The sequence below is a fragment of the Prinia subflava genome, chromosome Z (assembly GCF_021018805.1).
Source record: "Prinia subflava isolate CZ2003 ecotype Zambia chromosome Z, Cam_Psub_1.2, whole genome shotgun sequence".
NCBI classification, from domain to species: Eukaryota; Metazoa; Chordata; class Aves; order Passeriformes; family Cisticolidae; genus Prinia; species Prinia subflava.
Window position 1 is genome coordinate 102,946,098 of NC_086283.1, and position 18,621 is coordinate 102,964,718.

The following is an 18,621-nucleotide window of genomic DNA, read 5'->3' on the forward strand; positions in this document are numbered from 1 at the left end:
CGCTTTACCAGAGGTAATTAAAAAATTCCAGCAATAAGGTCTGTTATCAAGGAGACATTAGACACCTGGAGAACAGCACCAGTGATCAAGACACAAAGCTGGAATAAACATGTTCAATTAAAGTAACTGAAGCAGTGAACACACACTCAGACACTCCCAGCTGCTGAGGAATGGGAGGGCAGAGAAAGGCTCTCCTGGAGGCAACCACTGCTCCTGCAGTTTCATACAATGACAGAATTGTTTGGGTGGGAAGGGACCCAGTGCCACCCCTGCCATGGCAGGGACACCTTCCACTGTGCCAGGCTGCTCCAGCCCTGTCCAACCTGGCCTTGGGCACTGCCAGGGATGCAGGGGCAGCCACAGCTGCTCTGGGCACCCTGTGCCAGGGCCTGCCCACCCTCCCAGCCAGCAAAGAACTTCCTCCTAAGTTTTCTTCATGTCCTTGCAGCAATTTCCAGACATTTGGGAATGTGATTTGTACTGGCTATGCTTTTCCCAAGAAGTCTTTACACCAGATCTCGGATGAGCACTTGTATGATGAGTTACTCCATGCTAATGTACAGACTCTGCCTGTTCTCTCCAGTGAAATAAATCGGCAACACTTTCCAATTGCTAAGCTAACACTGGTTAGAAACACACATCCGAGGAAACTCAGACAAAAGGAGGTTTTCTTTTTAATACATAAAATGCAAGGCACAACGTGGCCCAACAGTCAGCTGTGTTTTCCTTCTCATTCCCTCACAGTTTCAGCTGCCCAGCTGAAATACTGAGATTTCAGCTCTCCAAATCTTCCCACTCTAATATCCTGCAGCCTCCTCTTCACACTCCACAGCATGGAAAAGCATTTCCTAAATCCAATATCCCATATCCTCCAACAAAGGTAGGCAAGACAAAAGCTTAAACAAGGAAGGATGCAGGAAAGAACATCTCCATCAATCCCTCAATTTCGAATCTCAGAAGGTGATTTGGGAGTTTGGGAGGTGATGCCTTTAGCAAAGCAGCAATTTTGTTCTGCAGGAAGGGCTCAGGGAAGGGGAACAACATGCAGGAGCAACATGCCGAAGACTGCCCAAGGGGGAAAATGTTTGCAAGACGGGCACCTGAAACCATTTCGAAAAGCCTAAAACAAAACAACAAAAACCAACAACAACAACCAAAAACAAAGGGTGAAAAACCCCACAAAAAACAAAACAAAACAAAAATCACCACTACAAAATGCATCTTTTCTAGCCTTCACCTTCTGGTTTGAATTTTGATTTTTCCCCCCAATCTGGCAACGTCCCCAGAAGAGTTAGGAAATCCAAGGTTCTCTCTTTCTGTGGAAGGCTGGCTGCCTTGGCTGCGCACAAACACACACTTCCAGGAAGATAAACACAGCTCTCAGGAAACACTGGAGTGTCCACAGAACAAAGCACCCAAACAGAAGGAGAAAATAAAAACAGATTGAAAAAAAAAAAAACACCAAAACTATCTCAGCCATGGGGTGCTGCTCCTGCCTTCCCCATTCCCACAACACAATACAGGCAGTCTTGGATGGGCACACAGAACCCCCCAACCCCAACAGGAGATGTATTTATGCACGTGAACATCCTTCCCTGTGCTACAGAAGAATTTCTTTATTCCCCCAACAGTCACAGGCTCCCTCTGGGCACAGGCAGGGCTGCAGAGCTGCCACTGAGACAAGTCTCTTCCCACCATCACAGGGACACTCCAGCTGTAAGACTTCTGTTCCCACTACACATTCCCTGGCTCAGGCCCAAGGAGCTTTTCCCCAACACCAGGAAACACAATTCCCACCCAAGCGATGCCTCTCCCTTGGGGAAGGACACAGAGTTATGGTCACACAGCAACTGATGCCACTTGCCTTGAAGTCATTGGGTCCATCAGCTCAGCTGAAGGACTTAACCTGCTTCAAGGCTTAGTTAAGACCCCCTCTTACCACCCAAGGTGGGGAAAACAAATGTTATTATTAACCAGAAAAGCCAAAAACAAATAAAAATAGATCTTGAAGTTATAGCAGTTTAAGAGTGACAACTCATAAGCTCGCTCAAATTAGGGTCAAAGAGTAACTCAAATCCACCTCTACCAAACACTGCTTTGCCACTTTCCCCTCTCCTCTAAGGGATGACCTCATGCTTTGCTAGGTAGATGAATAACATGAAGAAGAAAAAACAAAATTGAGTAAGCATCACATTATTCACTGAATAATGAAGTTTGTTTTACAGTTTATTTATTTTACAGTTTATTTCACTGTAAAAGTGAAGCTTTTGCCAACCATGCTGAGAGTTCCCAGTTCAGAATGTACAAGACCAAAGGTTTCTGCCCTTTCTGACAAAATACTCAGTCACAATAGCTGAGTTCCTCCAAACTGCAAGGGTCAGTGGCTGGCTAGGGACAGCTGAACTCACGTGGCTTCAGTCACTGCCACAGGCCAATGTGTGCACTCCTGGTAGCCCACACCACCACCCACAGCATCACCCACATCTGGGCTTGTCCCACAGGACCCCCAAATCACAGAACCCCAGAATCATGTGGTTTGGAAAAGCTCCCAGACCACCGAGTTCATCCCTTCCCCAGCACTGCCCCGGCCAGCACTGACCCCTGTCCCCAAGTGCCACAGCCACAAGTTTGTTAAATCTCTGCAGGGATGAGGACTCTACCACTGCCCTGGGCAGCTGTGCCAGGGCTGGACAGCCCTTTCCATAAAGGAATTTTCCCAATATCCAACTGCTTCAGAAAAGGTGGTAGTGGCCATGCACACTCACGGATGCACCAGGGATTTGGGGCCCTGCCCAAAGGGGATGTGATCTATGAAAAACAGAGAGATGTGAAGCAACCCATGTCCCCTCACAGCTGCTCTACCTTCCATCCCACACTGGGGTGAAACTGGAGGCTGCTGCAAACTTCCCAACGAGTACTCTTAGGTGCTTTATTAAGAATAAAAAATAAAATTCCTGCTTGAATCATGGCATGGTGCCATCATCATGGAGAGGTGCCATCCCAACTGAATACCACTCTCCTCACCCGAGATACCAAACCAGCCTTTGCCAGCATTTCAGTTTCCCTCCTCCCCGTGGCATCTCTCACCTTGCTGCTCCCTGATAAGGCACCGAGGCTGGCTTTCCCTCTCCCTGGCAAGGGCAGTGAGCCCTTATCAGGGCATTATTAAAGCCACTGCCAGAGCACAGCCTCCCAATTCCCAGCTGCAGCAGAGATAAGACCCACTTTGTATAAACAAAAATACTCTGGTAAGAGCAGAGACTCAAACGTGAGAGGAGCAGGATCTACCAGAGCATCAGCGAGATGGATTCAGCTGCAGAAACGCAAATATTTGCTTTCCCCTCCTCTCCCCATCCTCCCAGTGTCGTATTTGCAAATCAGGGTCACTTCCAACAACGGGATGTCTCCTGCTGGAGAGCCACATGCCAAGCAACCCCGCAAGGCTCCAGCTCACCCCAGAGCTCACCTCCCACCAGGTTCTCCTTGATGCTTCCAATCATTGGTTTCATTCACTGGAGAGGGACTGGGGACAAGGCCTACAGGGACAGCACCCAGGGAATGGCTGCCAGGGAATGCCAGAGGGCAGCGCCAGCTGGGAGATTGGGCAGCAATTGCTGGCTGGGAGGGTGGGCAGGCCCTGGCACAGGGTGCCCAGAGCAGCTGGGGCTGCCCCTGCATCCCTGGCAGTGCCCAAGGCCAGGCTGGACAGGGCTGGGAGCAGCCTGGGACAGTGCAAGGTGTCCCTGCCATGGCAGGGGGTGGCATTGGATGAACTTTAAGGTCTTTCCCACCCAAACCTTTCTGTGATTCTGGGATTTCCCCACAGAGGTTGTGCAGAAGCCCACAGAAGTATTTCTTTGCTCCTTCAGTTGCTGGCATTTCCAGATGTAGGATTGCGGATCTGAGCTCCAGACTAAAGAATTTCAGAGGAGCCACCTCGTCCAGGACAGGACAGTCCCAGACCTTTGCTGGGTCTGCAAAAACAGCACAGGTGGCCACAGCAGGGCAGGACCTGGGGACAGCCTGGCTGCCACCCACGGGCACAGCACATGCACAAAGCCAGCTCCTGACTGCCAGCTCTGATGTCCCAGGGAGGTATCCCAAGGGACTGGTTTTCACAAAAGCTCTTTTCACAGGAAAGCAGTTTAACCTGCTCAATAGGCATTTTAGTCCGTTCAGAGAGGAGGACCCCCTCTGCCCATCTACCAGCGAAGCACTGACAAAGACCTGGGCTTTGTTTCAAAGGAAGACAGCAAACCTCAGCATCCCCACAGCCTGTTTCCAGCCAGGAACATGGTCTGGGAAGGCTCATGAGCTGGGATTTCCCCACTCCTCCAACACTTCTGAATGCCTTTCAGGGTTTGCATGTGCAGGAGAAAGCCCACATCTCATTTTACACTGACACAGGGAAAAAGAAGGCACAAATCTCTCCTTGTCACAAGACAGAAAAGGATAGAGGCTGCTACAGTAGTGAGACAGACTGCCACAGTTAATATCATTATCACTCCTAACCTGTGTTTTATTGCTGCAGTAAATTTATCCCCAGTGTCTTACATTCAGTCCACAGGAATAAAATGGAAGAGGCATCCCCAGAAACTGCCTAAACCCCTGAAGGGAGTTTGTGAGCACGTGGAAGGAATGTTTAACACAATCAGAGAGTTCAGCAGCTGCTGACCCCACCCAGGGCAGCTCGGGGGGCTCACGGCATCCCCACAGACCTGAAGGGCTGTGCCTGGTGGGAGGGACAGCAAGGGACACAGCTGCAGGACATCACCCCAGCACCAGCAGTGTCTGGCTGCTGGAAGGCCACACCACCCCTGAAGAGACCCATCGAGGTCTCAGGTGTCCCTCCAGCCCCACCAACATTCAGGGCTGGTTCAGCAGCCAAAGGCCAGCACTGTATTTTCACACCCACGCCCAGTGCAGCCCGGGGTTTGTGGCATCAAGGACACAGCACCCACCCCCTCACTGCTGGTTTACTGCCAGAGCACAGAACCCACACAGGCTGCCCTGGCAGCTTCAGTGTTCCCTAAGCTCTGCCTGCAAATAAAGGGTGGGAAAAGTCTCCATTTTTAACTGGCCTGCTTCCAGCCGACAGCTTAAACATCCTTAATGCATCTCAGCCATCAAACACCAGCCCCGTGCATGGGCACTGCAATGCCCAAGAGACTCCTCCAAGCATCAGTCATGGACAAGTGTGTTATCAGAGCAGCCAACTCTCAAATCAGACATCAATTATGTACAAAGCCTGTGAGAACAAGGGTCAGTGCTGTTTATGAGGTTAAAGCAGGTAAGGCAGATGCAGCCAGGGCCTCTTCCATCTGCTGGGGTGTTTCAAAAGCTCTTCAGCTTTCAAAATATGAGCCCTGGTTCAGATCTGCACTCATTTGCTCTGCCCTGACTTGAAAAATTACATTTGTTTTGTGTGAGCAGGAGGAGTGAAGCCAAGTCCTTCTAAATCAGCCTTTTCCCCTTCCAGACAAATTAACTGTATTGAAGTTTAGCCTCTCACCAGGACAGGTTTGTCCAGATCCCAGGTACATTTTAGCTGTTCCCAGCTTTCCAGGTGCCCCCCAGGCAGGTGAGAGTGAGCAGAGAGGCACCAGGGAGGTAACCCTCCTGCCCAGCCCGAGCCTGCCCATCCAGAGCCACCCAAACGTCACACGAGCTCTGGGCATCCAACACCCACTGCTAATGCTGCAGAAAATCCTCCTGAGTCACCCACGGGACAGAGCTCCCAGTGACCAACTCAGACACCCAGAGGTGTGTGCAAAGGAAATTAATTTATCTAGACAAGCATCAGGGCTACGTCTCTTCCAGCAATCTCTGTAACTGCACGTAAAAGCAGCATTTATCAACAGGGACGCATCCAAAAAATGTCAGTCTACTGGCTCGGAAGCTTGAAGGCAGAAGAAGCAAGATTTTAACCCGAGGAAGGTGCTAACTTGCTCAGCAAAGATACTTGAAGCTTATTTCTAAGCTTCAAATTATATTATAATGTGGCTTTTCAAAGAACAGCGTTTGGGGAACAGCTCAGAAAACCAGAGTTGGTTTTATACTGTGCAAGGAGAGCAGTGGAATCCTGGCTGCAGGCGAAAGCAGAGCATCAGAAAATACCTACACCTGAACAACCACACAAAAGCCTGCTTGAGAAAATAACAACAAAGGTTGAAGACTTGGACCCTCTTCCAGAAACCACCAGCAATTCCAGCTCGTCCCTAGGGTGGACTTTTTGCCCCAAAACGCTGCCTGTGGAGCACAGCTCATCTTCCCATTTTCAGGTGGCCTCTGGCATGGCTCCATCACGTTGGACATTCACACCAGGAGCTGCCAATATCGTGTGTCTGCATCTCAGCAGCACCCTGCAAATTGCTACAACATGAGTTTAGCTGCAATATGAAATTGAGACAGAAGTGTTGTTGCCATACTCCAGAAGGATTACAGAACTATTTTTAATAAGGGGTTTAATAAGCTTTAAGCAGAGTAAGTTGCTTCTGCGCAGCTCACATGGCTGCAAAAGATAAAACCTTGCACAAAGCAACAGCCACAAGCTGCTTGACAGAACTTGCAGCGCTAAAAATTATGGAGTTACTTCTTCAAAGAATGTTCTCTTTTGTTGCCTTTGAAGGAAAAATTTATATACTACAAACTGAGGTTTGGCTACCTCGCAGTTTTACACCATCACAGGGCTGCACCTCTTCAGTTTCTGTTTGGTTTTGTCCAGGCACTCATAGGATCAGCCATGAGCAACACTGAAGGTTTGGAGCACGAGAAAAACACTTCAGTCTGGCTCTGTGGACTATAATTTTTTTTGTGTTTAAGATGCACATCATCAGGGCACCCTCCTGACCTGGGGCAGTCAAAATAATTCCCACAGCATATTCCACATCCCCAGCCACCTCTGGTCACCCATAGCTGGACCCACAGCTCCCAACACCCTCAGCCACATCCCAAAGGTGACAGAGATGGCTAGCCATCTCCAGATAACACACATCTGTTGAAAAACAGTTAGTATCAGTATTATCTTTTTCTCAGAAAGAAAAAAAAAAAAGGAGACAGAAAAAGAAAGCAAGCCCATCCTGAACCCAGGAAAGGGTCAGCATAATAGAATTTAAAAGTATAAATAACTATTAATTTTTTTTTCTACTCTGAGTGTTTCTCCCTCCCCCACCACTTAGCACAACCTCAATTGTCTGAAAAGCGTTTAACTGGAAGTGGGTCATGTCTCCTGGCATTACTAAATCTTCCCAAATTTCCCCCGATTAGTCAAATGCAATATCCCCTCTGACATCTGAATGATTGAGGTAGTGTGTAATGCCATTTTTCCCCTGAATGAGCCACATCAAAGAGGGTTATAAGCCTAGAGATGGCACGCCAGATAAAAGAGTCGCCAACAGATTGTGCCCAAAATATTACTGAGGAAAATTAAATCATTTCGTTGGAAGGTTTCTCCTTTGGAGACATTCAGTCATTAGTACTGCAAGTGGAGAGACAAGAAAGAATTCTGCCTTCAGAGTTGCTAGTTGTGACCTGAGTGGTCCCACAGTTAAAACACTTGTGCACATGGAAGATTTTTCTATCAGCCACAACGTCCAGCCTGCTCTTCACACAGGGACACCAAAAACCATCCTGCTGGGAGTTAATGACAGCCTACATTTGGGTAATACCTCTCAAATGACTGAAAATTACAGTAGAATCCTTTCAGACATGGAGAAAAAAAGACAAAAAAACCCAGTAAACCTGCCACTCCATTTAGTAACTGGGATGTAATAGCAAGCAATCGCTCAAGCATGAGTTATATCCAAAGGTTTCACAAACACCATTCCTTGAAGCAGAAGCATGCCAGGACCCTGGAAGGATCCTGGAACAAGAGCTGCTGCAGTGTTGATCTGGGGCTGAGCTCTCTCCTCACAGGAAAAGAGCTGGAGCTCTTAAATATGTGTCAGGTTGGTGATTAGGTGAGATCCGGGCAAAGTTTAGTCAGTAACAGCAGGGTTTGCATTCTGCTGATTTACCTCACGTGACCTCCCAGTGCTGAAACTTTGCACCAGAGCAAAGGCTGGCAGGAGACAGCCCCTTTTCCAGTCAAAAAATAAAGTAATAAATTAAAATAATTTTAAAAAAAGAGGGAGAGAGACCTTTTGGCATTGACAAACAGAATATTCTGTTTCTGAGAACTGGCTTTTTAGAGAAAAGATAAAGTGTGTGGTGCAGAAATCCGTATTAAAAAAAGAAAAAAAGAGGGGCAAAAAAAAAGAAAAAACCAGGGAGGTTGCACTTTGGTGAGAACACTGTTTCAAATGCCTGGTGGTAGACTTTGGGATGCAAACCTCTGTTTTGGGTTGAGCAGTGCTTGGGGAAGAAAAGCCCTCTTGCAGCTCATTTTTGGGGAGTGCAAGTGGCTCAGCCTGGAGCAGCCCGAGCCATCCCCACCTTCTCCAGCACAGAGAAAGGGAAATTCAGGCAGGTTTTGCTACTAAGGCTGGTTCAGGCCCACTCTGATGGTGAAGCAGGTTCAGGTTGCTCAGTGCTGTGAGCACTTCTTGTCACCACGGGGACAGTTCCCAGGCTTGGAAGGGCCCCCCAAAACCTAGGGGTGTGAGCACAGCCATCCCTCACTGAACCACAGCACCGAGGGCAAAGTGCAGAGAGATGAAGATTAGCTCTGACAGCCTCGACTCTGAGTTTATTTTGGCATGGCAAGAGCACACAAGGCTTCAAAGCAGCTCTGAGGAGCAGGGGCCGGGCAGCAGCGACCGCCCCGAGCTGAATTCCACAGCCGTCCCTGCCACCGGTTGCACCCAAAGCATCAGCCCCACAACCCTCAGCACCAGGGCTTCACACAACTGAGACCTGAGAGGCTTAAGACACCACGGTTTTTCTCCTTCCCTCTAGCTTGTTTTTAAATGAAGAGCTTTATTTAGCAGTTCTGCCTCCATCCACTGTGAGAGGGCAGACAAAGCACCAGCACTCCTCTCACCACTCTGCATAGAGAGGAACAGTCTTTCTCCTTGCTGAGGCAGGATCCCAGCAAAAACTAAGGCTTTGGGAAGGAGATGAAAAAGAGAAAACAAGCAGAAGGAAGGGGGAGCAACAGATTTCAAACCTGGTCCTTTTAGGGTTTACAGGAGCAAGATATGAGCTGCTTATCTCTGGCCAGGGCTGTGAAGTGTAAGCTGCAGGAGAGCCAAGGGCAGGTCCATCACCCTGGGACCTCTGCTCCCCAGAAGATACGGGGAGAAAACCCCAGCCCAGAGGAGCAGACACCCTGCAGGCACCCCGGGAGCACCTCTACACCAGCCCATGGGTGAGATGTTCACATCTCATGCCTTCCCTGAGAGGTTCCTCATGCTGCTACAGGTCTTGCTTCAGCTACAATGTGCCTTGTTGGCACCATTATTTGCAAGATGATAGTGGAGAGAGGTGTTTACAGTCTAACCAAGAAGGAAATGTCTTCCAGGACCAGTTGAGACAGGAAAGCAGAGGGACAGCACAAGGACATGAGACACCCACCAACATCTGGTTAAGCAGCTCTTGATATTCAATTTCTATCATGTTATTTCTGACCACCGAACATGGCAGTGAGAGGCATCAGCTAAGCAACAAACAGACACCCCAGAGCTGTGGGAAGGGCTGGCAAGAGCTACACCAGCATTCCCACATCCACCTCCCACCCAGGAGTGTGTGGCTGTGGAGCAGAACCTTCTCCTCCAACCTGTCTCCAAAACAGGACACATGGTCCTACCAGGAGGTGTGGGACCAACCCAAGAGCAGAGCAGTCCAGTGACAGCCACCTCCAGCTCTCCATGCCCACCCCACCAGGAGACTGAGGGTCCCTGAACCATGGACTGAGCTTCTGAACCAGGACTGAAGGTCCCTGAGCCCCACACCATGGCCAGGGCACTCTCTGGGCAAAGAACAGCAATACCCACAGAACCCAGCTTCCTAGAGCTGACAGTAATTAAGCAGCACAAGTCCACAAGGAGTTACTCAGCTTAATTAGACTGAAAACTACAACTTCTATCATCTCAGCATCTTGGCATCCACTGGCTGCCTTGAGATATGCTTGCACCAATCGTGCTCGCCTGGGGTGTAGCACCAAGGACCAGCTCCTCACAGGCACAGGGATCAGATTTTATGTCTGTTTTGTTTTAAAGCCCTTTCCAATGTTCATTTGCTAATACATGTCAGCAGCCCCAGGTGCTTGCTCACACCCAGCCTCCTTTGGCAGCTGAAGGTTTGACTGTGCCACCTGAAACCATCCCTGTGGGGCTTCCAGAAGAAACCAGACACTCCCATGATTTTTAAAAAGCCACCTTCTAATGCATCAAGGGTCTTTTCTCCCTTTGAAGAGCAGTGACTCGCTGGGCCACATCCCTGAGATGTAACATGCTATTGTGATAAGTAGTGGCCATGATTCACCCACGAGACATCCTGCTCCCAGCAGCCCTGTAAGTGGTGGTTAGCACATCCCACAGCACCTCACACGCCGTGACACTTCCAGGAGGGAGCCTGGGCCGTGACTCACGGGAAGGGGAAGGTTGGCATTAGCTGGGTGTAAGTGCCCCACCGAGGCGTGGAGCCACCAAGGGAAACCCATCCCTCCACGGGCTGCCCGTGGCCCTGCAGGGTGGGAACTGATTGTGGTCTGAAACGGTTGGGAAACCCCAGATGTGGAAAGGATGTTCTCAAGGAACAGCAGAGCTGGAAGCATGTGGTGAAGGGAGACTTGTGGGTGAGTGGCAAGAGAGACATACAAAAGTCAGAATGGACATGGGCTTCACAGAGGTGTGGGTTCCCCAGAGCAGCTGTGGCTGCCCCTGCATCCCTGGCAGTGCCCAAGGTCAGGCTGGACAGGCTGGGAGAAGCCTGGAACAGTGGAAGGTGTCCCTGCCATGGCAGGGGGTGGAACTGGATGACCCTTGAAGTCCCTTCCAACCCAAACCTTTCTGGGATTCCATGACACAACACACATCTCCCACTGAGGATCGAGGGAAGCACCGAACACCCGGAGCACCCAGAGAAGGCAAAGCCACGCCAGTGGTGCCACCACAATGCCTGTGTGGGAACATGAAAAGAGGGAGGTGAGGGCTGTACACTAGGGAGGACATGAACAGGGTATCCTACAACCTGCCCTGCACCTTCCACAGCCAGGGAGGGCAGCCCGAGGGGTCACACTGCCCTGCTGCTGCCCTGCTGGAGCTGCCAGAGCAGGGCCTGAAGCCCCACTGCCTTCCTGGGGACAAACACAGGGGACTAAAAGTCAGTGCCACAGGAAACTGCTCAGGAAGGAGAACATTAATAGTGAAATCTGGAAAAAATAAATCAGATGGGGTTTGGTAAAAAATGGCAAAGGATGGTGGCACAGCAGGTCAGGAGCACACACACCTGGGGGAGCTGCACCACCATCCCACACCCTGCACCGTGCCACGGGTGGGAGCCATCAGCTGCAATTAAAGGCTTGCACTGCTCACAGTGAGGGGTTATGGACCTGTGCTGCTTACAGCTCCTGGAGCCCCCCAGCCCATACATGGACATGTTTAACTGATTCCTGTGACACCCAGGTTTGATTCAGCCAGAGAAGACCTCAGACACAGACAACCCAAGGACAAAGGGAGGGCACAGCTGGAGAAAGAGGTACATTTGCAGGCTGCAGGCTCTTCCCTGTAGGGATGCTCTTCTCCAAAGCCTCCAGACACCACAGGAAAGGCACAGAGCAGAAATACTACACCCTCAAAAGCATCATTAGTACAACTGATGAGTTTGCCGTGACCCAGACAACACATTTGAGAGTGTTCCGGCAAGGAAAGCCACGTGAGGCCCACCACCCACCAAGCCTGGTCCTTCCCAGCCCTGCCACCATCTCTGGACAGGTCCCTGCTCATGCTTGGAGGTTCAGGCTAAGCCAAAACTCAACCCAACCCCACAAGATGTGTCTTAGAGCAGGCCAGTGCCCTACGAGGGCAGCTGCTTTACAACCAGCTCGAGACACAGAAAGCTCACAGGGAACTTCTTTCAGTTTTGGTAAGCAGCAAATTCTTCCCTAAAGCGTTCTGCAAACATTTCAGGTGTCTCAACCACAGCTTGAAGTAACAGCAGTCATTTTCCTGACCTGGACTGTAGTTCACTCTGACGTTCCTTTCACCACCAAACACCTCTGTGTGCACAAAGGGTCAAAGAACAGGCAACAGCACCACACAAAAACACCCAACTCAGAGTTTCACCTGCAGTACCTGATACTTATTACACCTGTGGCTAACTCAGAAGGTCCAAGGTCCACCTTCATGCTCAAGTGAGGCTACTCCTGTGGATTCCCTGAAGGACAGATATCACAGTAAGGGTAGGTTACTCCTGTTTTGGACAGGGCTTCAAATTAATTGGTGTGTACATTAAAAGTCCAACACATCTAGAACTGCACTGCTTTACAGCAAACTGAGAAGTTTAAACACACATGTCTAAAAATTCAGTCACAAACATACACAGCCTTCCCTCTTGGTCACCAGAAGAGATGCATGCATTCATATTCAGGGTCATTATTTTCTACGCCTGGTAATTGGCAGCAAGAAAGAACAACAAAGCAAAAATCCTCCCCTGTAAATACATTCCTCAACAGCAGCCAGGCTGCCTGTAACAAATAACCTCAGATAAACTCCTTCCTCGGGGCAGGAAAGGGCTGGAAGGACTCATCCCACCCCGTCCCATAAGAACCAGCACAGCACCGTCCCAGACCCACTGCTGTTCCCATCCTTCACCCTGGAGTTAACCCAGGAAACCACTGCAACTTGGGCTTGCCTGCACTGGGATTTCCACACCACAGTTTCACACCCTTGGAGCAGAATCAGGGCAGGAATTCTCAAAAACACTTTTTTTAAAAGAGCAAGCTGATTAATCCCAACCAGCAAGAGGGCACGCAGACGGGATCTGGTTAATTAACCCTGCTGGAGCCATTCCTGGGGCTGTGCCCCAGCACCTGAACTGAGCTCCGTGGTCCTTGGCTCTGTGGCTCTCGTCTGACCCAAGCACAGGGGCTATTAAATGCACAACTAGGAGGAAGAATTGCACAAACAGAGGAGAAAATGGGGTTCCTTTTGCAGCACAAAGCCCCTGGAGCAGCATGCCCCGTGGTGGGACGTGCACCCACGCAGTGCCAGGAGAGCATGGGGTGAACTCTGGCCGTCCCCTGCCCATCCAGGGAGGGAAATGCCCCCCACGCCACAATCTCTCACCCCCCCTGGACCCACTCCAGGGCCAGACCCAGTGCACTGAAGGGTCTCTAAGCCCCAGGCTGGGCTCTGTCCTTCTCTCCCCCGTGCCACCGCGGGGAGGCCGAGGGGCCCCGCGCGGCTGCGGCGCTGGCCTGCCCTTGGCACGGTCCCCAGCTGCAGAGAGCTGGCTGGAGCAATCAGAGTTTACATTTCAATGATTTTCTCCCTGCCACTGCAGCTCGTAATGAGGCAGGATCAGGAGGAGCCTGGGGATGCCGATGGATCCTTCAGAGACAGGCCCATCCTTAAATAAAAACCCCAGCGTGGCCTCCAAGCTGTCCCTGCCCTTTGTGGCACGACCCAGACATGTTCTCAATCTAAAATAAAGAAGGAAGAAAGACAAAAACCTCCAGCTATAACCTGCTTTTCCTAATAGGAGCTGCAATGGCAGCAGCAGCAGTTCAGGAGCTCTGCAGCACATGGATGTCCTGGGACTGGACCCCAAACACTCCCTGTCCCCAACACTTATTCCCAGAAATTCGTTCTACACAATCCACAGAAAATCTTCTCTCCCCTTCCCAGCTGCTGCTCAGCCTCAAACCAGCACACAGGCACACGCTAAGGATGAATGCTCCCCGAGCCTTGCAGGATAAATAATCTTCAGAAGGTTTGATGCCAGAAGGTTTATGCCAATTCATTGACTCAATCAGTGTGTGATCACACTGGCAGCATTTATGCACTTTTGAAAAGTTTCTCCCCAGGGTCAGAAACCACCAATTCATTCTAGCTATTTCATTTAATACAACTTTAAGCGAAAACCAGCAAGTTTTCTATATCCAACACTAGCCATTAGGAGAGGATTTTTTAATGCATCAAGTTCATAGACTGTAAGGAAATACTTGGCAAATAGCAGCCACTTTGCACAATGAGAGGAGAAAAAACATAATATGAAAAATAATTACCCTGGTTTCTTATTTACCCAGAGCTTGCAAACCTTCTGAAGAGCATATCTTGAGCTGCACAACAGCCCAGGAGCAGAAAGACACCCATTATTGCCTGGCAGAAGCACTATTTTGCATGAGGTTCAGAGGCTATACTTACAAGGACAATTAACATATTTTAAGAAGCACCTTTAAGAGAGCAGAACATCAGAAGCCAAAGCAATTACAGTTGTTTTTGTCACACGAAGAGCTTCACCTTACAACATAACAAAGGTCAGCCATACAAACAACTCTAAATTCTGGTTTAGACTGCAAATCAACCCTGCTGCTGGTGGTGGCACCTTCCATGGGATGTCCTCGTCCATCCCTCCTGCCCAGTGCCAGCCCAGGGCACAGAACATCCTGTTATCCCATGGCAGGGTCACGCTGGCACCTGTGCAGGGTCATGGGCTCACGAGCTGCCTTTGCCTCCTGCTGCAGGCAGAGGGGATTTGACAAACTCCCCTGCCCAGCAGCAATCAGTTAGCCTGGCAGTGCTGCAGCTGGGCACATCAGGGCCAGCAGAAGCAGCCTTAGAGAGATGTGTCTTGGGCAATGCACAGATCAGGCAAACTTCTTCTAGCTCTCCATCTGGAACAGTTTCTTGCAGGCTCGAATCCTTGAAACCACCACCTGCCCTCTTCCTCTTGCACAGCAGCTCCAGGACCAGGTCTGCACCCCCTACCACAGCACTCCTTTTCTGCTGGGACATGCACTAAACTCCTGTTTGATTCTGCCACAAAACAAAATCCACAGCCAGATAATCACAGAGTCCCCAGGTGAAGCAGTGGGAGTGAGAAGAGGGAATGATCTCTCCTTAACTATTTACCAAGTTTGACTCCTACATGCTTCAAGGCTGAGGCAGTTTTGGAACTACTCTCATGCTCATAATTAGGCAGAGCTATCAATTATCCTGCTTGACGGGGGCTATTAAACACCAGTCAGCCCTGATCTGGAAGGGGCACATCGAGACATCCCAGCAGAAGGCCTCCAGCAGAAGCTCAGAGCTGCTGGTGTTGCCAGGATGGGCTCCTCTCCTGCCTAAGTGCTCCCCAGGCCAACCTAACTCATCACATTCATCAGCACAGTGATGAATTTATACACCAAGAAAATGACTACATGTCCCCACAAGGTCCCAGAAAACCTTCTGCAAGCACTGCACGGAAGTTAAGGGCCCTCCACACAACACATACCAGCTCCCGTTGCAGTTCAGCAGGAAGGAGACCCGAGAATTCCCCCCTGGATGCTCAGAAGTGGCTCCTCAGCAGTTTCTCTCATCCTGGTTCCAGCAGGATGACTCAGAGGACGGTGCAGTTGTGGCTAACACAACAGCACAGGTGGGATCAGCAGGCTCTCAGCAGGACAGCTGTACTGGCTGCAGATCATCCACCTCCCCCTCCCCTGCTCCCCCCAGACAGCCTCAACATCCAGGAGCCCTCACCCCTGCCCTGGCAGTCACCTCCTGCCCAGGGCTGGTGTGCAGGGGAGCCCCAGGACCTTCCCCAGCTCCAGAGACCAACACATCCCCCTCTCCTTGGGGACTCAGCACCACCGGGCTCTGCACCTCGAGGCCGTTTGGTTTGTTGTGGGTTTTAAGCCTTCTTTGATCTTTTTCTTGTACTCTCAAAGTCACAGGAAATATTCTTCCTGCTGCTTCAAAGGCCAGAGCTGGCACAGAGGCCCCATGCAGCAGACAGCCCAGCAGGACAGTCCTAAATTTCACCGTGACTCAGCTGCACAGGCGACCCATGTGGGTTCCAGCCCTTGGCCCCACCACCTAAAAAACCAGCTGCATCCCTGGAATGTTCCTGCAAAACTGACAGGCAACAGCAGAAGGGCCAGGGCTGAAACACCTGCTCTCACCGAGAAACTCTGTTGTTATTAAAAATAAATCTGAAGTTAACAACACACACAGGCTGCCACCAAACCCCCAGCACTTCCTCATCAGAAAATCCCTATACAGCAACAGGATCCCAAGCAACGCCCCTGGAGGCAGCTTACACCTGTTCAACAGGAATACAAACCAACGCAGCATAAAAAAGACAACAGCAGGTTAACTACCTGCTCATCAAGTTAAAAGTCAATTAACCAGGTTGATTTAATCAGCCATCATCAGGGATAACGCAGCACTGGCAGCCAGCCTCCCTCCTGCCCAGGGATGCTTGCCATCACACCCATGCACTCATCCTAAGAGATGCTGTGGTCGGCACATCAGAGCCGTTTAGCCACAGCTTCACTTCTGCTCCTCTCTGAAAAAAGATCTTCCAAACTTTGCTTTTAAAGTGCTCCCGAGAAGGATGGAGGTCACTCCACTCAGACAGCCCCGCTCAGTCCAGCAGAGCTTCTGCAATCCCCACGGGTCCCGAGGAGGAGCCGCCAGATCCACCACCCACCCTGCAACCCTCGGACAGCAACAGCCAAAGGAACGGACACGAGGCAACCCCCGACGTTACACAAAAAAGCTGTTGGCAAAATGAGTTACAGAAGCAGAAATCTGCAGCGAAGTTAAGCCCGGGAGACAGAAAGTGATTCCTGGTGCCAATCTGGCAGCACCTCCCCGAGCTGACCACGGTCACAGGAAGAGCCTAAACCACTAAAATTCTCATTATGACAACAGATGATGCTGAGACTCTTACGCAGCAAAACCTTTCCCGAAGCCAAGCACTCCTCCCGATGAGCCTTTGCCCAGCGTTATTGATGGCTGTGACAGAGAACATTCCCCGGACCGCGGCTGCCCGCGGCAATCCGAGCAGCCCGGGAAGATGCAGAGCACAGCGAGAGGGCTCTCTCCACATCACAGCGAGCTCCGGGCCAGCCGGATTTCGCACCGCCTGCGAGGAGCGCTTTCAAAGGGACAAGTCAGTCGGCAAAGATCTCTCTGGACACGAGCCTCTCCCTGGGAAGAGGAGCAGAAAGCCCCGAACTGTGTGGGAGGCATCCACAGCCTGGGGCTGGCCAGGGGCTGGGAATACCTAAGTATCCCACAGCCACTAAATAAACACACACACAAAAAAATTAAAACTAGAGTGGAAACAGTGATTTTCTACTCCAGACCTCATGCTCTGCTTAAAGAAAAAGCACCTGAGCCTCCAACTACCATCACGACCACTTTTTACGAGCAAACCCTCCCTCTGGGAAGCGTCGGGCCCGTCGGGGCGCGGTGCCCAGCCAGGCCACCAGCCATGTCACCTTCCCTGGCTGCCATGAGGAAGCGGGTGCGTCCCATCGCACCCCTGCCAAGGGATCGCGTCCAGGAGTTGTGGAACAATAAGGACTCGGGAAACCGGACACTTCGGAAGCCTTTCGGTGAGTTACGCTGCAATTCCGTGATTTTAAAGGCTGCGTCTGCCTCCCCCTCCACCTCCGTGGTTTAGGAACACCGGAGGGAAGAATTATTCCAGGGCATCTGGGGAGGCTGGGAGTGTTTTGGCCGCGCAGGTGGCGGAGCGCACGGAGGGCGAGGCCACCGCCGCCACCGCCGCGACCCACGGGCGAAGTTCACCCTGCAGCGCGGAGAACCCGGGTGGGAGAAACGCGGGGGCACCGGGAGGGACCGGGAGGGAGCGGGAGGGAGCGGGAGGGAGCGGGACGCCGCGGGGGGATGCCGGGGATGCCCCTCCGCATCCCGCGCACCTGCGGCCGCCGTCCCGCCGGGTGCGGGAAAGTTGCGGGGCCCCTCCAGGACTGGGAGGCAGCCCCCCCAGAGGACAGGTGGAACACGGAGAGGCGCCCGCAGAGCCCCCCGCGCCCCCTCCCCGCTCACCTTGGTGTAGAGCTCCGTGGCGGACATGGCCGGGGCGGGCGGCGCTAGGCGCGGGGCATGGGGGCGGCGGGCGGCCGGACCGACCGCCGCACGGACACACGGACACTCCGACACTCCGGCGCTCCGACCTTTACACCCGCCGCGGCCGGCCGGGCGCGGGCACGGGAAGCGAAGGGAGCGGCAGCGGCAGGAGGAGGAGAAGAAGGAGGAGGAGGAGGAGGAGGAGGCAGCGCCGCTCCGCCTCCGCCGCGCCCCGCTCAGGTATGGGGAGGCTCGGCTCCGCTCCCTTCGGTTCCTTTCGGCTCGGTTTTTATTGTTTTTTTCTTTTTCTAAAGAAACGCTCATTTAAATAAATATTTTTTCACCCCGGCCGGTTCCCCCGCGGTCCTCAGCATCCCGCCGAGCTCCGGCGCCCCTCGGGCAGGGTTCCTCCGGCAGCGTAGGTTGGTGCTGCATTTGGGAGTCTTTTTGCCTTTTCTCCATCTCCCTTTCCCACAGAAGAAGAGCAATTGAGCCCCATGCAGGTGCCCCTTGGTGGTTTCCGGGTGTTCCATCCCCCCCGGCCTCTGGGGATCACCCACACTTTGGGGAGTGAGGGACGGCATTACTGGCGTGTGCTTTGCCAGGACACATCTGTTCCTCGGGACAAGAGCATTGCCCTCGTGAACCCACT

The 18,621-nt window shown here is 51.6% G+C and overlaps 1 protein-coding gene across 2 annotated transcripts in view; it reads right to left on the reverse strand.

Moving 5' to 3' along the window:
- MYO5B (myosin VB) overlaps positions 1 to 18,140 on the reverse strand; it is a 150,449-nt gene extending 132,309 nt beyond the window's left edge. For both annotated transcript variants that reach the window (XM_063421447.1, XM_063421446.1), the window contains exon 1: positions 17,949 to 18,140. In XM_063421447.1, coding sequence (XP_063277517.1) covers positions 17,949 to 17,975 — 27 coding nt within the window. In that variant the 5' untranslated portion in view covers positions 17,976 to 18,140. The remainder of the gene's footprint in view (positions 1 to 17,948) is intronic.
- Positions 18,141 to 18,621: the final 481 nt, after the last annotated feature.